The 21,252-nt window shown below is 43.9% G+C and overlaps 2 protein-coding genes across 2 annotated transcripts in view; both read right to left on the bottom strand.

Annotated features, from left to right (window-relative positions):
- The window catches only part of crebrf (creb3 regulatory factor), a 28,285-nt gene extending 26,476 nt beyond the window's left edge, over window positions 1-1,809 (bottom strand). Inside the window, exon 1 of the mRNA XM_072375508.1 lies at window positions 1,672-1,809. The gene's annotated coding sequence lies outside the window, so the exon portion shown is untranslated. The remainder of the gene's footprint in view (window positions 1-1,671) is intronic.
- Window positions 1,810-6,781: 4,972 nt separating this feature from the next.
- On the bottom strand, window positions 6,782-20,836 carry LOC140279996 (prenylcysteine oxidase 1-like). Its single transcript, XM_072375242.1, has 7 exons — window positions 20,637-20,836; window positions 19,556-19,762; window positions 19,097-19,271; window positions 18,070-18,281; window positions 17,773-17,913; window positions 13,907-14,318; window positions 6,782-8,535 (listed from the first exon to the last, which is right to left on the bottom strand). Exons 1-7 carry the CDS (start codon window positions 20,743-20,745, stop codon window positions 8,286-8,288), a joined length of 1,506 nt encoding a protein of 501 aa, XP_072231343.1. The 5' UTR covers window positions 20,746-20,836; the 3' UTR covers window positions 6,782-8,285.
- Window positions 20,837-21,252: the final 416 nt, after the last annotated feature.

Below are 21,252 nucleotides of genomic sequence, written 5' to 3'. Positions count from 1 at the left end.
ATTGAAGGAATCTTGTGCGTAAGAACATAGTTTAGCGTTTTTCATCTGCTTATTTAAAATCATATTTAACTCAGTCTCTTTTGTTTTTATGTGCCTGTGGTGATTTTTGTCATGTAGAAATGATTAAAAATAAGGACTGAATTGTACGCAAACAACCAATTAAATGGTTTAAAATGAAATAAACCAGTTAACGATAAAAAAAAATCATTAAAAAACATCTATAAAGCGATACAAACTGAATTTGGATGTAAATAACGACAACAAGCTTCACCTGCACTAAAACCCATTCTGTCAGTGAACAGCTTGAACACAATGTTGAAAATATCAGACGGATTCCTCTACTTTGGGAGCATAAAAGCACCTGCGTCTGCATCACGATAATAGCCGTTACATAACAGGCAGATAAACATCACGAGCGACCCATCGTGCACACCAGTAAAGCCATAATGTCACCAGTCTCTACACCCATCACAGACCCTCAGCAAAGCAAAACAAACCTCAATCTACCCATCTGCGCCAACACCCACGTAATCCCGCCGTCCTATTGGTCGAGCCGGGACAACGTCCCGCCTTCCCGCGTGTCTGACAGGACGCGGCGACTGTCAATCAAAGGAGCTGCTTCATCATAAACAGCCTGTTTCAATCTAGGTTGAGGCAGAAGATAAACAACTTGGAGGCCTACATTCCCGTGGCCTAGATAGCTGTATTTAAGATGTCTTTAAAGTCAAATATACCATCTCGCACACAAATCGAAAGCACCACAGCGATAAGCGTGAATAAGTGACATCTGTTCGTGTTTATTCTAAAGAAGAAACACCAATTTAAACGTCCGTGTACCCAAACTGGGTTAATAAACTGTAAAACAGGTAGTTTAGGTGGAAATCCGACCTAATCTAGCACAATTAATGAAGCGATCCCGAAGCCATGTCTTCGGTGGGTTATTCCCCTCAGATGGCATGTAAACATCTGACCGTTTCGGGCTTTTCTCGAGCAGCAATGACTGTGTTCAGTGCTGGGGGGCGTGTACCTTCAGAGACCTCAGCCTGCAAAAAGTCGGTGCCGAGCATGACACTGGCCCACTGAACCGTGCTCTAAAACAACTCCACTTCAAAACTATTCAGTCATGTTCAACGAGACATATCATATATTGGTGAAGGGTAGTTTAAAAGTGAAGTGCAACCCAATCCTCTTACATAAGAGCAGTTTTTAAACATACTAATTCAGAATCAAGCACACACTTTTCAGCATACTGGGCCTCTACATGCACGAGACACAACAAACACACAACAAACAAACAAAATCAGCTGGATGTTGTTGTTTTTCTACAAAGGTTTTAATGCTCAGTGGCCGAAATGCATTTCAGCTCGCCATGAAACATTAGCTAGCTAAATTTCCAAGACCTCCACAAACAGCTGTGATCAATACGCGACACGTCAGGCACCTTCACCTGTCATTAACCAGGGGCTTTATGGCGGAAATCCCGAGTATTGCCTTCTTTTCACCCGCAGCTCAACCAGTATGGCCTCCGTCCGCCCCCTTCCTCATCCCAGCTGAAGCCCGATACACAACAACAACCAGTTAGCTTCAAAGCTAATCCTCCGCCGCGGTGAAAACACACATTCACTGCCCGGTAAAGTTGCCCAAAACTGGGTCAATAACAGCCCGACTCACTTTTAAGGCATCCCGTAGACGTCTCGCTTGGTGTTGGACCTCGTGTGTGTTTCCGTGCTGGAGATAATATGGTTCCCTTTTCAATGGAGTCCACACGCTCTTAAAGCTCTCTCGGGTTTGTTTTGTTTTTCTCCTTCCTGACGGGTTTCTGGAAAGCGCGTGACTCCCGGACCACGTGGTGCGCCGCTGGGCCAATAGGAGCAGAGCTCGTTACGCTTCTGCAACCTATCACCGTTTTTAATTGAAAGCGATCTTACGAAGGAAATTTACTAAACAGAGCGCGCTGGGATGCTCTGAGAAACTCTGACCTCTGCTTCAGAAACGCCACAAACGTCAGGAATTGAATCTTAATGCAGTTTTAATGAATAAAGCTTTAATTTTCGCTTACATTTGTTTTTCTGGTCGAAAATCTAGGTTAATTAATTCATTTTCACATTGATTTTGTCCATTTGTTGACTTTACTTGCAACAGTTTGGGGCTCTTCATGGACAAGTATTGTTGAAATTAGTGTGGCTGAAGCAGAAATTGGCTCTCCACACAATTAAAACAGCACAACTAATAGCAGCCAAGGTTTCTGCATCTTTTACATGTGAGAGACAGTTTTTATTATCATTAGGAATGTATCTCAATAAAAGGAAATAGTCGCTGCCAGATCAGTTCACCACGTATGGATCTATTCAATAAAACGGGTCTAAAACATGATTAGAAAACAACCATTAATAAGGATCTATAGTATAAATGGATTAGATAAAAACAAATGTGTCGCACATTCACAAATTCTTGGTTCTTCCAGCTGAAGAACTGTGTAGGGGGGGGGGGGGGGTAAGAGAAACAAATTATATAAGTAAGGATATTGCTTGGTTAAAAAAAGAAAAGGAAAAGGAGGAGGAGGGAAAAGCAGCTGTCTGGGACAGCTGCCACCCCAATTTCACTGGAAAGAGAAACTGAAATTAAACAACTTAAAGGCTGATTCCAAGAAAATAAATAAACCTAAATAAATAAACTGGTTTTAAAAATGACTGAAGCCTTCAAGCTTTTAAAGACAGACAGAAAGATCCTTTATTGCCATTTACCAACTCAACTGAAGTTCGTCCTCTGTTGTTTTTTGAGATTTTTCTCTCTTTTCAGAGAGAGGAAATGGCGGCCAGACACTAAAACGTTTCTTTTAGTTTCATTATTACTGAGGAGAAGCAAAGGAAAGTTAACCCAGCAGAGGGTCTGAAAGCTGCTTTGTTTCAAGAGCCACAGCTGAGGAGTGAAAAAGAGAATACCCCAAGATGCAGAGGAACTTTGAGAGGTTTTTATGACCTCCATCCATCCATATATATATAGATATATATATGTAAATGTAATTTATTTCTACAGCCCTTTACAACAATCCATTTCGGTTTACAGCAGATAATAAATAAAGAAAAGAATAAGTACAAAACAATAAAATAACAGTAAACGCAATAAAATACAGCAAAATTGAATAAGATAATATAAAAGTGTCTTCTGGGTATTAAAAGCCATCTGTTTTTAGCCCAGATTTAAAGAGGCCCGGGTCAGAAATAAGACACATCTGGGGGGGGGGAGCTTATTCCAGAGCCTGGATTATTAATAATAATAATAAAGAGTATATATCTGGATAAACACAGCAGCCCAAACAGATCCAAAGGCCTTTGAATAAACATGTATTTATCAGACGTTTTTATCCAAAGAGACTTACAAATCAAGATATAACAGCTATATAAAAGCTAACAATAAGCTAACAATAAGCTAACAATAAGCTATATAGAAGGAACCCATGAGTTCAGAGGTCAGAGGTCACAGAGAGATAAGGTGCAGGCACATCAGGGACCAGGGAGAATCATTCAGAGTAAGAAGAATGAAATTTGTGGCGTGTCTGAGTCTGAGTGAAAGAGTTTTGTGGAATTTTTGAGCTTCTAGTGAACTGAGACTTCAAAGGAATTGATCTCTACAGTTTCTCGTTTTTCAAAGCTAATTTCTATTTATTTTAAGCAAAGTTATGGCAAATCTCTCTGTAAAAGCACAAAGCTTCTTGGAATAATGACTGTTTTCAACAAGATTTCTCAGCTTTGGTTTTTCTCTGGCTTATTATCACAGGTTTGTGTATTTTCTCTGCAGATTCTTCTGCCTGGCAACAGAAGAAGCATTTCAGATGACCATGAATTGTACCTTAGACCCACAACCCTCCAAAAGCTGAATGAACACAGAATACAAAGAGTTGCAAATTTAAAAAACACAACATTTTGTTCACATTAGAGCACAGAAAACATACCAAATGTTGAAAGTAGGACATTTTTCATCAAAAATATCAGCTCACCTTGAATTTGACGGCAGGAAAACTTTTTAAAAAGTTGTGAAACTGGCGCATTTACCACCGTAAAGCATCCGCTGCTCCTTTAAAACCATCAGTTAGACCTCTGGGAGAGGAGCGTCAACACTTCTGGGTCTCCCAGGAGGCTACTGCAGCTTCTGAACCAATCAGCAACCAGCAATCAGTGATGCAACCCCACAGAGATAATGAGGGCTATCCTGAACCTGTCCCTGTGTCTAAAGCAGCTTCCTCTTCCACACAAGGGGAAAAAACCCTGACACATCGGCCATCATGGCAGACAGAGCGTCCTTCCAGTCATCAGATATGCAGCTTGCATAATAACCCGTCTCTGGCTGCTGAAACCCAGGAGAGGCGAGCAGGAACCATAATGGAAGGATAAGCCTCTGCATGGCAGGTACCACGACACACTGAAAGAGTGTCTGACATCAGGAAGCCTGTCAGTGGAGAGAAGAGGCTGCTGTGAAAGAGACAACTGAAGAACAGGTTCTTAGCACAAGAGCCATAGAGATCAGAGTCTCCTGCATCAGACAGGACTCCAGCAGGTGCAGGCGGGGCAAAGACCCCTCTGAAAGGGGGTAAGAGTCAGGTGCAGGCGGGGCAAAGACCCCTCTGAAAGGGGGTAAGAGTCGGGTGCAGGCGGGGCAAAGACCCCTCTGAAAGGGGGTAAGAGTCAGGTGCAGGCGGGGCAAAGACCCCTCTGAAAGGGGGTAAGAGTCAGGTGCAGGCGGGGCAAAGACCCCTCTGAAAGGGGGTAAGAGTCAGGTGCAGGCGGGGCAAAGACCCCTCTGAAAGGGGGTAAGAGTCAGGTGCAGGCGGGGCAAAGACCCCTCTGAAAGGGGGTAAGAGTCAGGTGCAGGCGGGGCAAAGACCCCTCTGAAAGGGGGTAAGAGTCAGGTGCAGGCGGGGCAAAGACCCCTCTGAAAGGGGGTAAGAGTCAGGTGCAGGCGGGGCAAAGACCCCTCTGAAAGGGGGTAAGAGTCAGGTGCAGGCGGGGCAAAGACCCCTCTGAAAGGGGGTAAGAGTCAGGTGCAGGCGGGGCAAAGACCCCTCTGAAAGGGGGTAAGAGTCAGGTGCAGGCGGGGCAAAGACCCCTCTGAAAGGGGGTAAGAGTCAGGTGCAGGCGGGGCAAAGACCCCTCTGAAAGGGGGTAAGAGTCAGGTGCAGGCGGGGCAAAGACCCCTCTGAAAGGGGGTAAGAGTCAGGTGCAGGCGGGGCAAAGACCCCTCTGAAAGGGGGTAAGAGTCAGGTGCAGGCGGGGCAAAGACCCCTCTGAAAGGGGGTAAGAGTCAGGTGCAGGCGGGGCAAAGACCCCTCTGAAAGGGGGTAAGAGTCAGGTGCAGGCGGGGCAAAGACCCCTCTGAAAGGGGGTAAGAGTCAGGTGCAGGCGGGGCAAAGACCCCTCTGAAAGGGGGTAAGAGTCAGGTGCAGCATGCATGGAACCAAGAGATGATGTGCAGGAACATCTGGGCCGAGTTTGGGTCCCAAAGTGAAGATGGAGAAGGACGGAGCCAAGACCCTGTGGGACTCCTGCAGATCCGGACTGAGAAGCAGGTGATGGCCGACCTACTGTGGCGCCCCAGAAGAAGGTGGGACCAGAGGTTTGAGACCCCCAGACTGGGAGAGAGGCTCCTGCAGATCTCGGGAATATGCAGAACCCTGGAGCTCCCCGGCCTCTGGTAGAGGAACTGAGGCTGAAAGAGGGAGCACCGCCTTGGAGTTTTTTAAATATACATGTTCTGATATCAGTTAAACATAAATTTAAACTCCAGTGGAGGCAAAGACATCATTTTAACACCAGGATTCATGTCATTTTAGGGTTTTTTTCCAATGTTTTAAACCAAATACTTAATACAATACTCACATTTTTAAAAGTTAACATAATTCATGAAATGTCTGTAACATGCTCAGCTGAAAGTATCCCAGAAAGATGATCCAAAAGCTCCTTTATCTACAGTGAATTATATTAATTCTATTCACTATGACCTGTTATAGAAAATGAAATGTCTGTAACATGCTCAGCTGAAAGCTCCTGAAACAGGAGTTTTGTAAAAATATACATGTTCTGATATGAGTTAAACATGTTTAAACTCCAGTGGAGGCAAAGACATCATTTTAACACCAGCTTCATGTCATTTTAGGGGTTTTTCCCAATGTTTTAAACCGAATACTTAATACAATACTTACAAAAGCTCCTGAAACAGGAGTTTTCATATATATACACACATATATGTGAACTTTCAGTGACTGCAGTCGTCCCAGAAATCAATCGTTTGACTTTAGTGATTAAAAAAGAATCAATAACACAGGTTATTAAAGCACAAGAAGCATAAATGAGCTTCTTTAAGTAGAAGTGAATCACCTCAGAAAGCTCAGGATTCTATTTTCAGCATCCTTGCTGTTTTCTTGCTGCTGGGACATTAGCTGCAGTTCATTAGCTGTAGCCTTGCTGCTGGTGGATTTCACTCCTTAAGCGGTTCTTGACCCTGATTACATCAGATATGACGACATGGAGCACATTCTTCCTTCAGAAAGGCTCCTTTTTACTTTCTCCTGGAGTAAAAGGCAAGAATCTGCTTAAATTTGAGGAAGTTTGTGGATCACGTAGAAATAAAACCACTCATTCTTGTCCAAATAACTGAGGTGATGTAATAACTGGAGTTCACTGATTGGTTGTGTAACTTTTAGCTCAGAAAACAGAAATCCTGAGGATGTTTTTTTATAGATTCACACATTTTAAATACAAAACTCACAGCTCAAGATCTTTATTTCATTAGGATAGAAGAAAATACAGATTATAGTTCAGACATGATCAGACGCAGCAGCTCGTTTAGTTTGACTAAACTCTCAGTTTGAGTCTGTTTCGGTTGGTTAATGAGAACTGAGGCGATAAAAGACTGCTGGGAGTGTGTCGAGCTTCTCTTTTCATGCCAAACCTGCAGCAGACACTCAGAGCAAACACCTGCCAGCGTCTCACTGCCCAAAAAAAGGAACAAATCATCTCTTTTTGTCTGGAAGATCAAGACTTTTCCTCTCCAGCCCGGAAACTTCATATAAATTCAGTAAAATGCCAGAGTTAAAGTGAATAAATACAGTTTTCTGATGGTTCTTTCAGTCCTGTGATTGGCTGCCGTTTACTTGCTCTCCTCCCCAAACTCTGCAGTGATAATGCACCGCCACACACTTCCAGCGGGTCACAGAGACTGAATTAGTCTTTTAGGGACATTATAACACATATTATATGCATCTACCACCTAAGAGTCTTGAAAATAAAGACTTTTCTGTTAAATAATCATCTTATTTCACCAGTTCCCACACAAAAAACCCTTGAACATGAATAGTTTAGTAGAAAAGCTCCATTAACAGGTGATATTTCTCTATATTCATACACTGCTGCTGATTGAAAACCTTGAATTTCAATAGAAGAGCCGTCAGGTGGGATCAGATCCTTCATTTCAGCTCCTTCCCTGCAGTTTCTGATGTCACCACAGCGCTTAACAACACTTTCATTAGATTAAAAGGGTCACATTGTCCATCAACTGAAGCCCTTTGTGGTCACAAGGAAAATCCAGAAATCCATTTCTTACACCTACAAACGAATGCCCCAAACAGTCCTCGCTTGTTATTTAGATTTACAAAGATACGGCCTTCATGCTGGAGACAAAAGCGCCGTCATCCCGAGCAGCAGCAGCGGATCTCTTCCTTTTCAGTCCGGCGTGGAAGCTGGCTGCCTCCACTTCCTGGGAAAAAAAGAGGAGAAAATCTCTCTGCTGGATTACGCAACAACAGCAGCAGGAAGGGGAGATAAAGAAAAGTCTGATGAAAGAGCCAAAAGAGCACAGCACCAGTTAATTATTTTATTAATATGCTACACAAACTGAGGAAAGAAGGTCCGGTTACCAACCCTCAGAGCTACAGCTGAAGGATCCAAACCCAGCAGCTGCCCTGGGATCTGTTGGCAGAACCTGTGACCAGAACATTCACTCAGGAAGCTGACTTTCTTCCCACCGACACACAGAATAAACAGCAGCAGGTTGCTGGGTTTCCGTCTCACTTTGGGCCCAAAACCTCACAGCACAGTCAGCTACATCCTCAGGACTCTGGGCCCCAGCTGGTGCTTACCGGCACGGTTAAAACCAGTCTCAGGTAGCTGTCATAAGGGCGGATCCAGCAGGAGGAGCAGCACCAGGCCAGCATGTGGCTCCGAGCCCGTTTACCTTCAGCTTTCAAGTCCAACTCAAAGAGAAAAGGGGATAATGTTCTGGCCCGTTTGGGCTCACAGCTCAGTCTTGATCCTGTGCATCAGGTCTTTCTGGTCCACCATGTCCGTCTGTCTGGTCCAGCGGTGGTACGCCAGCAGAGCGATGTTCTTGGCCGCCACGGAGCTCATCTCCATGGCGCTGCCGGCCCACTCGATGCCGTTCAGGTAGTAGAGGTTGGGGTGAAGCTCCACTGGCGGCAGCTCCTGGCTGCTGCCGTAGTGAGGGTAGGCCTGCCACTCGGTCACCTGCACCGAGTAGTACGACCTGCACCCCGGGATGGGGGGGCGGGAGGAAAAGCGTTATTAAGGCAGGCAACTGACTGTTTTTCACTTATGAAGAAGGATCCCAGCCATCTATCAGGCCGCTGTGGTTTTGTATGAATATTTCTGATCCTGAGAGGATCCTGAGAGAACATTTCTGATCCTGAGAGAACATTTCTGACCCTGAGAGAACATTTCTGACCCTGAGAGAACATTTCTGACCCTGAGAGAACATTTCTGATCCTGAGAGAACATTTCTGATCCTGAGAGAACATTTCTGATCCTGAGAGGACATTTCTGATCCTGAGAGAACATTTCTGATCCTGAGAGAACATTTCTGATCCTGAGAGAACATTTCTGACCCTGAGAGGACATTTCTGACCCTGAGAGCACATTTCTGATCCTGAGAGAACATTTCTGATCCTGAGAGGACATTTCTGATCCTGAGAGAACATTTCTGATCCTGAGAGAACATTTCTGATCCTGAGAGAACATTTCTGACCCTGAGAGGACATTTCTGACCCTGAGAGGACATTTCTGACCCTGAGAGCACATTTCTGACCCTGAGAGGACATTTCTGACCCTGAGAGCACATTTCTGACCCTGAGAGGACATTTCTGACCCTGAGAGGACATTTCTGATCCTGAGAGGACATTTCTGATCCTGAGAGGACATTTCTGACCCTGAGAGGATCCTGAGAGAACATTTCTGATCCTGAGAGAACATTTCTGATCCTGAGAGAACATTTCTGATCCTGAGAGAACATTTCTGACCCTGAGAGGACATTTCTGACCCTGAGAGGACATTTCTGATCCTGAGAGGACATTTCTGACCCTGAGAGGACATTTCTGACCCTGAGAGAACATTTCTGATCCTGAGAGGACATTTCTGACCCTGAGAGGACATTTCTGACCCTGAGAGGACATTTCTGACCCTGAGAGGACATTTCTGATCCTGAGAGGACATTTCTGACCCTGAGAGGACATTTCTGACCCTGAGAGGACATTTCTGACCCTGAGAGGACATTTCTGATCCTGAGAGGACATTTCTGACCCTGAGAGGATCCTGAGAGAACATTTCTGACCCTGAGAGAACATTTCTGACCCTGAGAGAACATTTCTGATCCTGAGAGAACATTTCTGACCCTGAGAGAACATTTCTGACCCTGAGAGAACATTTCTGACCCTGAGAGAACATTTCTGATCCTGAGAGAACATTTCTGACCCTGAGAGGACATTTCTGACCCTGAGAGGACATTTCTGACCCTGAGAGGACATTTCTGACCCTGAGAGGACATTTCTGACCCTGAGAGGACATTTCTGACCCTGAGAGCACATTTCTGACCCTGAGAGGACATTTCTGACCCTGAGAGGACATTTCTGATCCTGAGAGAACATTTCTGATCCTGAGAGAACATTTCTGATCCTGAGAGGACATTTCTGATCCTGAGAGAACATTTCTGATCCTGAGAGAACATTTCTGATCCTGAGAGAACATTTCTGACCCTGAGAGGACATTTCTGACCCTGAGAGCACATTTCTGATCCTGAGAGAACATTTCTGATCCTGAGAGGACATTTCTGATCCTGAGAGAACATTTCTGACCCTGAGAGGACATTTCTGACCCTGAGAGGACATTTCTGACCCTGAGAGCACATTTCTGACCCTGAGAGGACATTTCTGACCCTGAGAGCACATTTCTGACCCTGAGAGGACATTTCTGACCCTGAGAGGACATTTCTGATCCTGAGAGGACATTTCTGATCCTGAGAGGACATTTCTGACCCTGAGAGGATCCTGAGAGAACATTTCTGATCCTGAGAGAACATTTCTGATCCTGAGAGAACATTTCTGATCCTGAGAGAACATTTCTGACCCTGAGAGGACATTTCTGACCCTGAGAGGACATTTCTGATCCTGAGAGGACATTTCTGACCCTGAGAGGACATTTCTGACCCTGAGAGAACATTTCTGATCCTGAGAGGACATTTCTGACCCTGAGAGGACATTTCTGACCCTGAGAGGACATTTCTGACCCTGAGAGGACATTTCTGATCCTGAGAGGACATTTCTGACCCTGAGAGGACATTTCTGACCCTGAGAGGACATTTCTGACCCTGAGAGGACATTTCTGATCCTGAGAGGACATTTCTGACCCTGAGAGGATCCTGAGAGAACATTTCTGACCCTGAGAGAACATTTCTGACCCTGAGAGAACATTTCTGATCCTGAGAGAACATTTCTGACCCTGAGAGAACATTTCTGACCCTGAGAGAACATTTCTGACCCTGAGAGAACATTTCTGATCCTGAGAGAACATTTCTGATCCTGAGAGAACATTTCTGATCCTGAGAGGACATTTCTGATCCTGAGAGAACATTTCTGACCCTGAGAGGACATTTCTGACCCTGAGAGGACATTTCTGACCCTGAGAGGACATTTCTGACCCTGAGAGGACATTTCTGACCCTGAGAGCACATTTCTGACCCTGAGAGGACATTTCTGACCCTGAGAGGACATTTCTGATCCTGAGAGGACATTTCTGACCCTGAGAGGACATTTCTGACCCTGAGAGGACATTTCTGATCCTGAGAGGACATTTCTGACCCTGAGAGGATCCTGAGAGAACATTTCTGATCCTGAGAGAACATTTCTGATCCTGAGAGAACATTTCTGATCCTGAGAGAACATTTCTGACCCTGAGAGGACATTTCTGACCCTGAGAGGACATTTCTGATCCTGAGAGGACATTTCTGACCCTGAGAGGACATTTCTGACCCTGAGAGAACATTTCTGATCCTGAGAGGACATTTCTGACCCTGAGAGGACATTTCTGACCCTGAGAGGACATTTCTGACCCTGAGAGGACATTTCTGATCCTGAGAGGACATTTCTGACCCTGAGAGGACATTTCTGACCCTGAGAGGACATTTCTGATCCTGAGAGGACATTTCTGACCCTGAGAGCACATTTCTGATCCTGAGAGAACATTTCTGACCCTGAGAGGACATTTCTGACCCTGAGAGGATCCTGAGAGAACATTTCTGATCCTGAGAGAACATTTCTGATCCTGAGAGAACATTTCTGATCCTGAGAGAACATTTCTGACCCTGAGAGGACATTTCTGACCCTGAGAGGACATTTCTGATCCTGAGAGGACATTTCTGACCCTGAGAGGACATTTCTGACCCTGAGAGAACATTTCTGACCCTGAGAGGACATTTCTGACCCTGAGAGGATCCTGAGAGAACATTTCTGATCCTGAGAGAACATTTCCTACTCCAGGATGCATTAAAACTATATTTAAAAAGGAGCATCAGCGGCGTCTCGCCATCATTAAAATCTTTTTCTTTAAACTTCCTAAACCAAAGCAGCCAAAAACTTATGGAAGCGAATCTTGACCAGAATTCAAATTAAAATGCATTTGCAGAAATGCTTTTTTCATTTTAAGAATGTGGCTGAATTATTGGACTCCTAAAGAAAATTAGGAATCAATCCTTACATTTGCATTTTCTTCTTAAAGACTGCACATTATTGCTTTATTAGTCCTTATTAGTCCTTATTAGTCCTGCCCATGATTGGAAACGAAAAAGCAATCTGAGCGGCGCAGCAGACTGAGCTACCCATCCTGTTCTGTAGGGGGCGCTGTGCACATATTATTAGACCCATCCTGTTCAGTAGGGGGCGCTGTGCACATATTATTAGACCCATCCTGTTCAGTAGGGGGCGCTGTGCACATATTATTAGACCCATCCTGTTCAGTAGGGGGCGCTGTGCACATATTATTAGACCCATCCTGTTCAGTAGGGGGCGCTGTGCACATATTATTGGACCCATCCTGTTCAGTAGGGGGCGCTGTGCACATATTATTGGACCCATCCTGTTCAGTAGGGGGCGCTGTGCACATATTATTAGACCCATCCTGTTCAGTAGGGGGCGCTGTGCACGTATTATTAGACCCATCCTGCTCAGTAGGGGGCGCTGTGCACATATTATTAGACCCATCCTGTTCAGTAGGGGGCGCTGTGCACATATTATTAGACCCATCCTGTTCAGTAGGGGGCGCTGTGCACATATTATTAGACCCATCCTGTTCAGTAGGGGGCGCTGTGCACGTATTATTAGACCCATCCTGTTCAGTAGGGGGCGCTGTGCACATATTATTAGACCCATCCTGTTCAGTAGGGGGCGCTGTGCACATATTATTAGACCCATCCTGTTCAGTAGGGGGCGCTGTGCACATATTATTAGACCCATCCTGTTCAGTAGGGGGCGCTGTGCACATATTATTAGACCCATCCTGTTCAGTAGGGGGCGCTGTGCACATATTATTAGACCCATCCTGTTCTGTAGGGGGCGCTGTGCACATATTATTAGACCCATCCTGTTCAGTAGGGGGCGCTGTGCACATATTATTAGACCCATCCTGTTCTGTAGGGGGCGCTGTGCACATGTTATTAGACCCATCCTGTTCAGTAGGGGGCGCTGTGCACATATTATTAGACCATCCTGTTCAGTAGGGGGCGCTGTGCACGTATTATTAGACCCATCCTGTTCAGTAGGGGGCGCTGTGCACGTATTATTAGACCCATCCTGTTCAGTAGGGGGCGCTGTGCACATATTATTAGACCCATCCTGTTCAGTAGGGGGCGCTGTGCACATATTATTAGATTCTACCTGCTCAGCTAATTCTAACGGTGTTTGCACAGTTTGAGGCAGTTTGATCAGCGCCATGATCTGTGATGCGTCCTCTAAAGACCCGGCAATTCAATCAGTTTCCCGGCGCATTTGCAATGTAATGTAATGCAGATGTGCACAGCGCCCCCTACTGAGCAGGATGGGTCTAATAATATGTGCACAGCGCCCCCTACTGAACAGGATGGGTCTAATAATATGTGCACAGCGCCCCCTACTGAACAGGATGGGTCTAATAATACGTGCACAGCGCCCCCTACTGAACAGGATGGGTCTAATAATATGTGCACAGCGCCCCCTACTGAACAGGATGGGTCTAATAATATGTGCACAGCGCCCCCTACTGAACAGGATGGGTAGCTCACTCTGCTGCGCCGCTCAGAATGATTTTTCCTTTTCGAACCAGACTAATAAGGACTAATAAAGCAATAATGTGCCGACTTGAAGAAGAAAATGCAAATGTAAGGATTGATTCCTAATTTTATTTATGAGTCCAATAATTCAGCCACATTCTTAAAATGAAAAAAGCATTTCTGCATTTTAATTTGAATTCTGGTCAAGATTCGCTTCCATAAAAACTCACCAGTTTGTTGCTCATAATAATCAGAGACAAAAGTCCTTTCTGCGGCATTCATGTCAACGGTTACCGTGGTTACCGCACCAAGCCGGAGCGGGACTGACCTGAAGAGCGTTTTGAGCTGAGACTTGTCCAGCGGCTGCGGCGAGAACACCTTGTAAACCGCGGCCTCCTGCGGCTGCTTGCGCCTGAAGCCGGTCGAGATGTTGACGGGACAAACGCTGGCGACGCTGTTGAAGAACACGGCGGGGGTTTCGGTTGTCAGGACGCTGGCAAACGGAAAGAGGCGAGGGTCCGGGAACCCAAAGAGCGACGTGTTGAGGTAACCGTGGACGACGGTTGCCACAGTGCTGTGATAGTTGCCGGGCAGCTGGTCAAAGGGCGGCGCGAAACCTTCGAACCGGAGTCCAGACCCGACACTGTCCTGGAGCGGCGTCGCCAAGACGACGATGTCATACAGCTCCGAGCCCCCCCCCTCTGCTGTGGTGTAGTTCAGCTGGTACTGAAGAGCCTCCCCTGGGGTGAAAACACACAAAAACACCGATAAAGCCCATTATCACGAGTCCTCTGGCAGATCCTGAGCTGCCTGTACACGCTCAACTGGACTCAAACGGGCCTCAAACGGGCCTCGGCGCCCTGAACGCGCTCCGAATATAACGCTGAGTTACCGTACTCTAACAGCTCAGGCCTCAGAGGAAAGTGTCAACTTCCCAGACTGCAGCTCTGACCTAAGAAGGAGCCGATTTTAGCCGCAGAATCACTTCACAACGTCGGATTTCAGCTCCATTTACGTGGATGATTTCAGCTCTATTCACGTGGATGATTTCAGCTCTATTTACATGGATGATTTCAGCTCTATTCACGTGGATGATTTCAGCTCTATTCACGTGGATGATTTCAGCTCCATTTACGTGGATGATTTCAGCTCCATTTACATGGATGATTTCAGCTCCATTTACGTGGATGATTTCAGCTCTATTTACATGGATGATTTCAGCTCCATTCACATGGATGATTTCAGCTCTATTTACATGGATGATTTCAGCTCTATTTACGTGGATGATTTCAGCTCTATTTACGTGGATGATTTCAGCTCCATTTACGTGGATGATTTCAGCTCCATTTACGTGGATGATTTCAGCTATATTTACATGGATTATTTCAGCTATATTTACATGGATGATTTCAGCTCTATTTACATGCATGATTTCAGCTCCATTTACATGGATGATTTCAGCTATATTTACATGAATGATTTCAGCTATATTTACATGGATGATTTCAGCTCTATTTACATGCATGATTTCAGCTCTATTTACGTGGATGATTTCAGCTCCATTTACGTGGATGATTTCAGCTCCATTTACGTGGATGATTTCAGCTATATTTACATGGATTATTTCAGCTCTATTTACATGGATGATTTCAGCTCTATTTACATGCATGATTTCAGCTCCATTTACATGGATGATTTCAGCTATATTTACATGGATGATTTCAGCTATATTTACATGGATGATTTCAGCTCTATTTACATGCATGATTTCAGCTCTATTTACGTGGATGATTTCAGCTCTATTTACGTGGATGATTTCAGCTCTATTTACGTGGATGATTTCAGCTCTATTTACGTGGATGATTTCAGCTCCATTTACGTGGATGATTTCAGCTCCATTTACATGGATGATTTCAGCTCCATTTACATGGATGATTTCAGCTCCATTTACATGGATGATTTCAGCTCTATTTACATGGATGATTTCAGCTCTATTTACATGGATGATTTCAGCTATATTTACATGAATGATTTCAGCTCCATTTACATGGATGATTTCAGCTCCATTTACGTGGATGATTTCAGCTCCATTTACATGGATGATTTCAGCTATATTTACATAGATGATTTCAGCTCTATTTACGTGGATGATTTCAGCTCTATTTACGTGGATGATTTCAGCTATATTTACATAGATGATTTCAGCTCTATTTACGTGGATGATTTCAGCTCTATTTACGTGGATGATTTCAGCTCTATTTACGTGGATGATTTCAGCTCTATTTACGTGGATGATTTCAGCTCCATTTACATGCATGATTTCAGCTCCATTTACATGCATGATTTCAGCTCTATTTACGTGCATGATTTCAGCTCTATTTACATGCATGATTTCAGCTCTATTTACGTGGATGATTTCAGCTCTATTTACGTGGATGATTTCAGCTCTATTTACGTGGATGATTTCAGCTCCATTTACGTGGATGATTTCAGCTCCATTTACATGGATGATTTCAGCTCCATTTACATGGATGATTTCAGCTCCATTTACATGGATGATTTCAGCTATATTTACATGAATGATTTCAGCTATATTTACATGGATGATTTCAGCTCTATTTACATGAATGATTTCAGCTATATTTACGTGGATGATTTCAACTATATTTACATGGATGATTTCAGCTATATTTACATGGATTATTTCAGCTCTATTTACATGGATGATTTCAGCTCTATTTACATGGATGATTTCAGCTATATTTACATGGATTATTTCAGCTATATTTACATGGATTATTTCAGCTATATTTACATGGATTATTTCAGCTATATTTACATGGATTATTTCAGCTCTATTTACATGGATGATTTCAGCTCTATTTACATGGATGATTTCAGCTATATTTACATGAATGATTTCAGCTCTATTTACATGGATGATTTCAGCTCTATTTACATGGATGATTTCAGCTCTATTTACATGGATGATTTCAGCTCTATTTACATGGATGATTTCAGCTCTATTTACATGGATGATTTCAGCTCTATTTACATGGATGATTTCAGCTATATTTACATGGATGATTTCAGCTCTATTTACATGGATGATTTCAGCTATATTTACATGGATGATTTCAGCTCTATTTACATGGATGATTTCAGCTCTATTTACATGGATGATTTCAGCTATATTTACATAGATGATTTCAGCTCTATTCACGTGGATGATTTCAGCTATATTTACATGGATGATTTCAGCTCTATTTACATGCATGATTTCAGCTCCATTTACATGGATGATTTCAGCTCCATTTACGTGGATGATTTCAGCTATATTTACATGGATGATTTCAGCTATATTTACATGGATGATTTCAGCTCTATTTACATGGATGATTTCAGCTATATTTACGTAGATGATTTCAGCTCTATTCACGTGGATGATTTCAGCTCTATTTACATGGATGATTTCAGCTCTATTTACATGGATGATTTCAGCTATATTTACATGGATGATTTCAGCTATATTTACATGGATGATTTCAGCTCTATTTACATGGATGATTTCAGCTCTATTTACATGGATGATTTCAGCTATATTTACATAGATGATTTCAGCTCTATTCACGTGGATGATTTCAGCTATATTTACATGGATGATTTAAGCTATATTTACATGGATGATTTCAGCTCTATTCACGTGGATGATTTCAGCTATATTTACATGGATGATTTAAGCTATATTTACATGGATGATTTCAGCTATATTTACATGGATGATTTCAGCTCTATTTACATGGATGATTTCAGCTCCATTTACATGGATGATTTCAGCTATATTTACATGGATGATTTCAGCTCTATTTACATGGATGATTTCAGCTCCATTTACATGGATGATTTCAGCTATATTTACATGGATGATTTCAGCTCTATTTACATGGATGATTTCAGCTCTATTTACATGGATGATTTCAGCTCTATTTACATGGATGATTTCAGCTATATTTACATGGATGATGACCTCCCAGGAGGAGAGTTTGGAGCAGCAGAATGTCTCAAATGTTTCTTCTCTCAGCCCACGGACACTGGACAAGGAGCGCGTCCAGCTACCAGCTCAAGTTGAGCTCCACTGTGTACGAAACCATTCTGAATGCATCAGCCGAGCAGCTCAACGTGAGGCTGGAGTACCTGAGTGGACGGGGGAGATGGAGTCGACCTGCGCCTGCAGCAGGTTGGTGTTGGCCATCTTCAACAGGCCAGAGCACACGAGCTTGTTGCCTCCTTCCACCGCCCACAGGTTGTTCTGGGCACCAGCTAAAGAAACGGCGCCTGAAAGAAACAGATAAGAGACCAATTATCAGCTGCCCACCAGCTCCTCTCAGCCTGCTTTCCTCTCTTCCATCCTCAACACCCTCCTCCTTACGTTTCCCTTCCCCCACCAGCTTCTCACACCCTCAACTGATCACTTCTGAATACTTGGCTGACCTACAAAAGCAGGGATGCTGACGTTCTGGCCGTAGTTGATCCTCATGACGGGTGCGATGACCTCATCGATGAAGCGCTGCGACACACCCAGCTCCAGCAGCGAATCAGAAAGCGGCCTCTTGGTCATGTTGATGAAGCCGCTGCCTCCCAGAGAGTTCAGGAGCTCCTCCACGGAGCTGAAAGCGTAGCCGTGAGCCTGGTACTTATAGACCCTGCATTTTAGAAACAAATGAAAGTGAGTCAGGACAAACGTCCCAGCAACCATCTGCAGAACTGAGCTGCTGTTGGTTTGGAAGGAAAACAAGAGAGACTGAGGCGATGCAGAGGCAGGAAGCCGACGTACAGAGGAGTAAAAGTGAAATTCTGAGCTAAAGATTTGCCTCCATCAGGTAAGAACTGTGAGGTTTAGCTCCAGCTGACAGCTGTGAGGCGAGTCTGTGCTTCATAACTGTAGCGTTTTCTGGTAAAAGGGTGAAAAGAGCTCAGATTTCATTACAACGGCTCTTTCCATTAGCAAATTCCATGCAGATGCTTTACTCCTGTCATAAAAGGAGTCCAGGTTTTTCTGTGATCACGGCTGCAGATGCATGAGGACAGAAAGAATAACACAGAGCTCAAACTGACCCAACGCCAGGCGGCACTGCTGTGCAACCACTGCCCATTTCTACAGGACAAACTCAGTAAAGAAAGGAGCTTAAATGAATAAAGGCTCGTCCGGATCTAACATACAAATGTGTTGGGCATCAGTAAACGATATAATGCACTTAAACCAGCTCCTTATTGACTTTAAATATCAATTAAATTGGAGATATTTCAGTTGCAACTGTCTTTAGATATGAAAGGGAAAGATCAAAGGTTTCTGTTGCCATGGAAGAGATAAAGCTTAATGCATCCAATCATTTATTATAGTTATTATTATCAATTCCTTTTTAAAATCAGTACAAATACTCCAAAGACCAAAGCTAACTGACCCTGTCTGAGAAATATTAACGCTAATTAATGGTATTTCTTTATTCTCAGCACTTACCTCATGAATTTCTCCATAATCTCCTCCACCCACATTTGGAGGCGTATGAAACTGATTCCGTAGCGCCACCACAGGCGGAAAAGATCCAGCAAGTACCAGTCCGTCTCCTCCAGAATCACCTCTTCCCCGTTAAAAACCGCCGTCTTCCCCGCCACATTGCGCCGATATTTCAAACCTTGAGGGGCGAACAGAAGGTGACACAAAGGAGAAGTGCTAATTAATACCCAAAGTTAATTAATAATGAGGATGTTTTGCAATAACTGGCCTCTAACGGTAGTCTGATTAAGGGTGTCTGGTCATTTATGTAGAAATCAAAGGTTTTAAACTGTGTAAAAACAAATATGAGCACAGAAGAAGTAATAAAAGTCTCTCTTGTCATATTTCCTGACTCTGAGCAGAGATCATTTTCATTCAGAATCACCTTCAGAGGATTTCTCGGCCTCGTTTCTGTTAACTCACCCAGCTGCTTGACGAACTCCTGCATATGGAGGTTGAGGGAGTGGATGATGGAGCCTCCAGACTCGTAGTCGTTGTGATTGACGGTTACCGTGGCGAGACGACCTCCAACGTCAGCCTTTTCGAAAACGTCCATCTGCACCTCGGGGCCAAAGTGCTGCCGCAGGAAATGGGCCGTGGCGCTGCCTCCAATCCCCGCTCCGACCACCGCTGGATGGAGACCAAACAGGGAAAAAATGTGTCCAAGGATGATCAACCACTGAGATTTTTACTGAGTGCTGAAAACGTTGATTTTTCACAAACTATAACATATAAAGACAGCAACACATCACAACCGGGAGATATAAGAGTCGACTTTTGACTTTCAGAAGGGTTTCCTTCTTCATAGAGGAAAAGAAATGCATCGGTCATAATTAATTAGCTGCTCTAGCATGAAATTCACTGGGATGGAAGTTACTAATTATGTTCTCATCATTGTAAGGAAGGAGGCCTGGATGCTAGCTCACAGATCATCAGGTAATCAATGCTTTGACAGTTTTGAATGCATATGCTTCAGATATAACACTTCTAAGTCAGTTATTGCCGTGTTTATTTGAGATAGGGCCTGTGAGAGGTTGTGCTGAGCAGAAACACGAGGATCAACCTTTTCATACAAACCTACCAGTCTTGGTTTGTGCTTCTGGTTTTCGTGGCATAGAGAGCTTCATCTCTGCATTGTGCTGCTTTGGTGTTACAGATAGATGTTTCTTTCTGCTCTAACCTCTAACCTTTCTGAGAAATTATTGGAGGTCTGTTGAGTCACGTGTTGCATTATTACATCATTTATCATTCATTGCAGGAAGCAAAATGCCTTCTAACACTTAAAATTAAAATAAACTAAAACTATTAACTAAAACTATTAAAAAATATATATTCTAAAATTATGAATATGTCCCTAACTCCATAGCTGCTCATAAAAACTAAATGCACAAAAGTGGGATATTTGTCACTAAACGTCATTCCTTCAACATTAGCCTAGCATCGGGCTAACATTAGCTAAATCCAACGGCTGTCCCGAGTGGCTATGAAGTCACAGCTATTTCACCTATTCTTGAAGGTGGAGCTCCGTCGACATGAGCGGATGCTTCCCGGTCTCCAAAAGCCGACCAGGCTGCCAGCACGAGAGCGAAAAGCTGGAGGTGAAAGCCGCCCATAGCGGCAGCAGATGACTGGAGTGAGAGGAGGGAGGTCAGCGGGTTCAGCTGCGCAGCGACGGTGAGGCTCAGGTTAGCTCCTGCTAGTTCTGTGAACAACCATCTTCAAAACAAAGAGGTCAAAGGGGAGCGTCTACCTCTCAGAGAATCGAGCAGATTGTATTTTTGAATGATTCGTTTACTACACAAAGAACCGCCTGACGATGGTGGCGATGATGCAGAAGAATTTACCTCTTAAACGTTCACTCACGTCCGGCAATATCACGTGACTGCGGTCTTATCGACCAATCAGAGAAGTCTGCGCAGTGTAGTTGCTCAGAGCGTACAGCGCAATTACGTCATCGGTGACGTTGCAACGTGATTCATTACAATTTCAAATTACGCTTTGTTTTACAAAAAAATGGCATTTCTTTCTCAAATATTTATTTTTTCAACATTTTGAATGTAAACAAAATCAAAAGAAGAAACCTTTAGTCGTATTTTGACAAACTACAGGTGCAGTGGAGC

The sequence above is a fragment of the Leuresthes tenuis genome, unplaced genomic scaffold, assembly GCF_036924035.1.
Source record: "Leuresthes tenuis unplaced genomic scaffold, fLeuTen1.0.hap1 SCAF_21, whole genome shotgun sequence".
Taxonomy (NCBI): Eukaryota; Metazoa; Chordata; class Actinopteri; order Atheriniformes; family Atherinopsidae; genus Leuresthes; species Leuresthes tenuis.
This window is presented reverse-complemented; position numbering and strand designations above follow the sequence as displayed.

Excerpts from the sequence above, each read along its gene's own strand:
- LOC140279996 (XM_072375242.1), bottom strand. The coding sequence starts at position 20,745 with ATGGGCGGCTTTCACCTCCAGCTTTTCGCTCTCGTGCTGGCAGCCTGG. Across the intron at positions 19,763-20,636 it reads AGCTCCACCTTCAAGAATAG|CGGTGGTCGGAGCGGGGATT; the intron begins GTGAAATAGCTG and ends GTCTCCATCCAG. Across the intron at positions 18,282-19,096 it reads ATTATGGAGAAATTCATGAG|GGTCTATAAGTACCAGGCTC; the intron begins GTAAGTGCTGAG and ends TCTAAAATGCAG.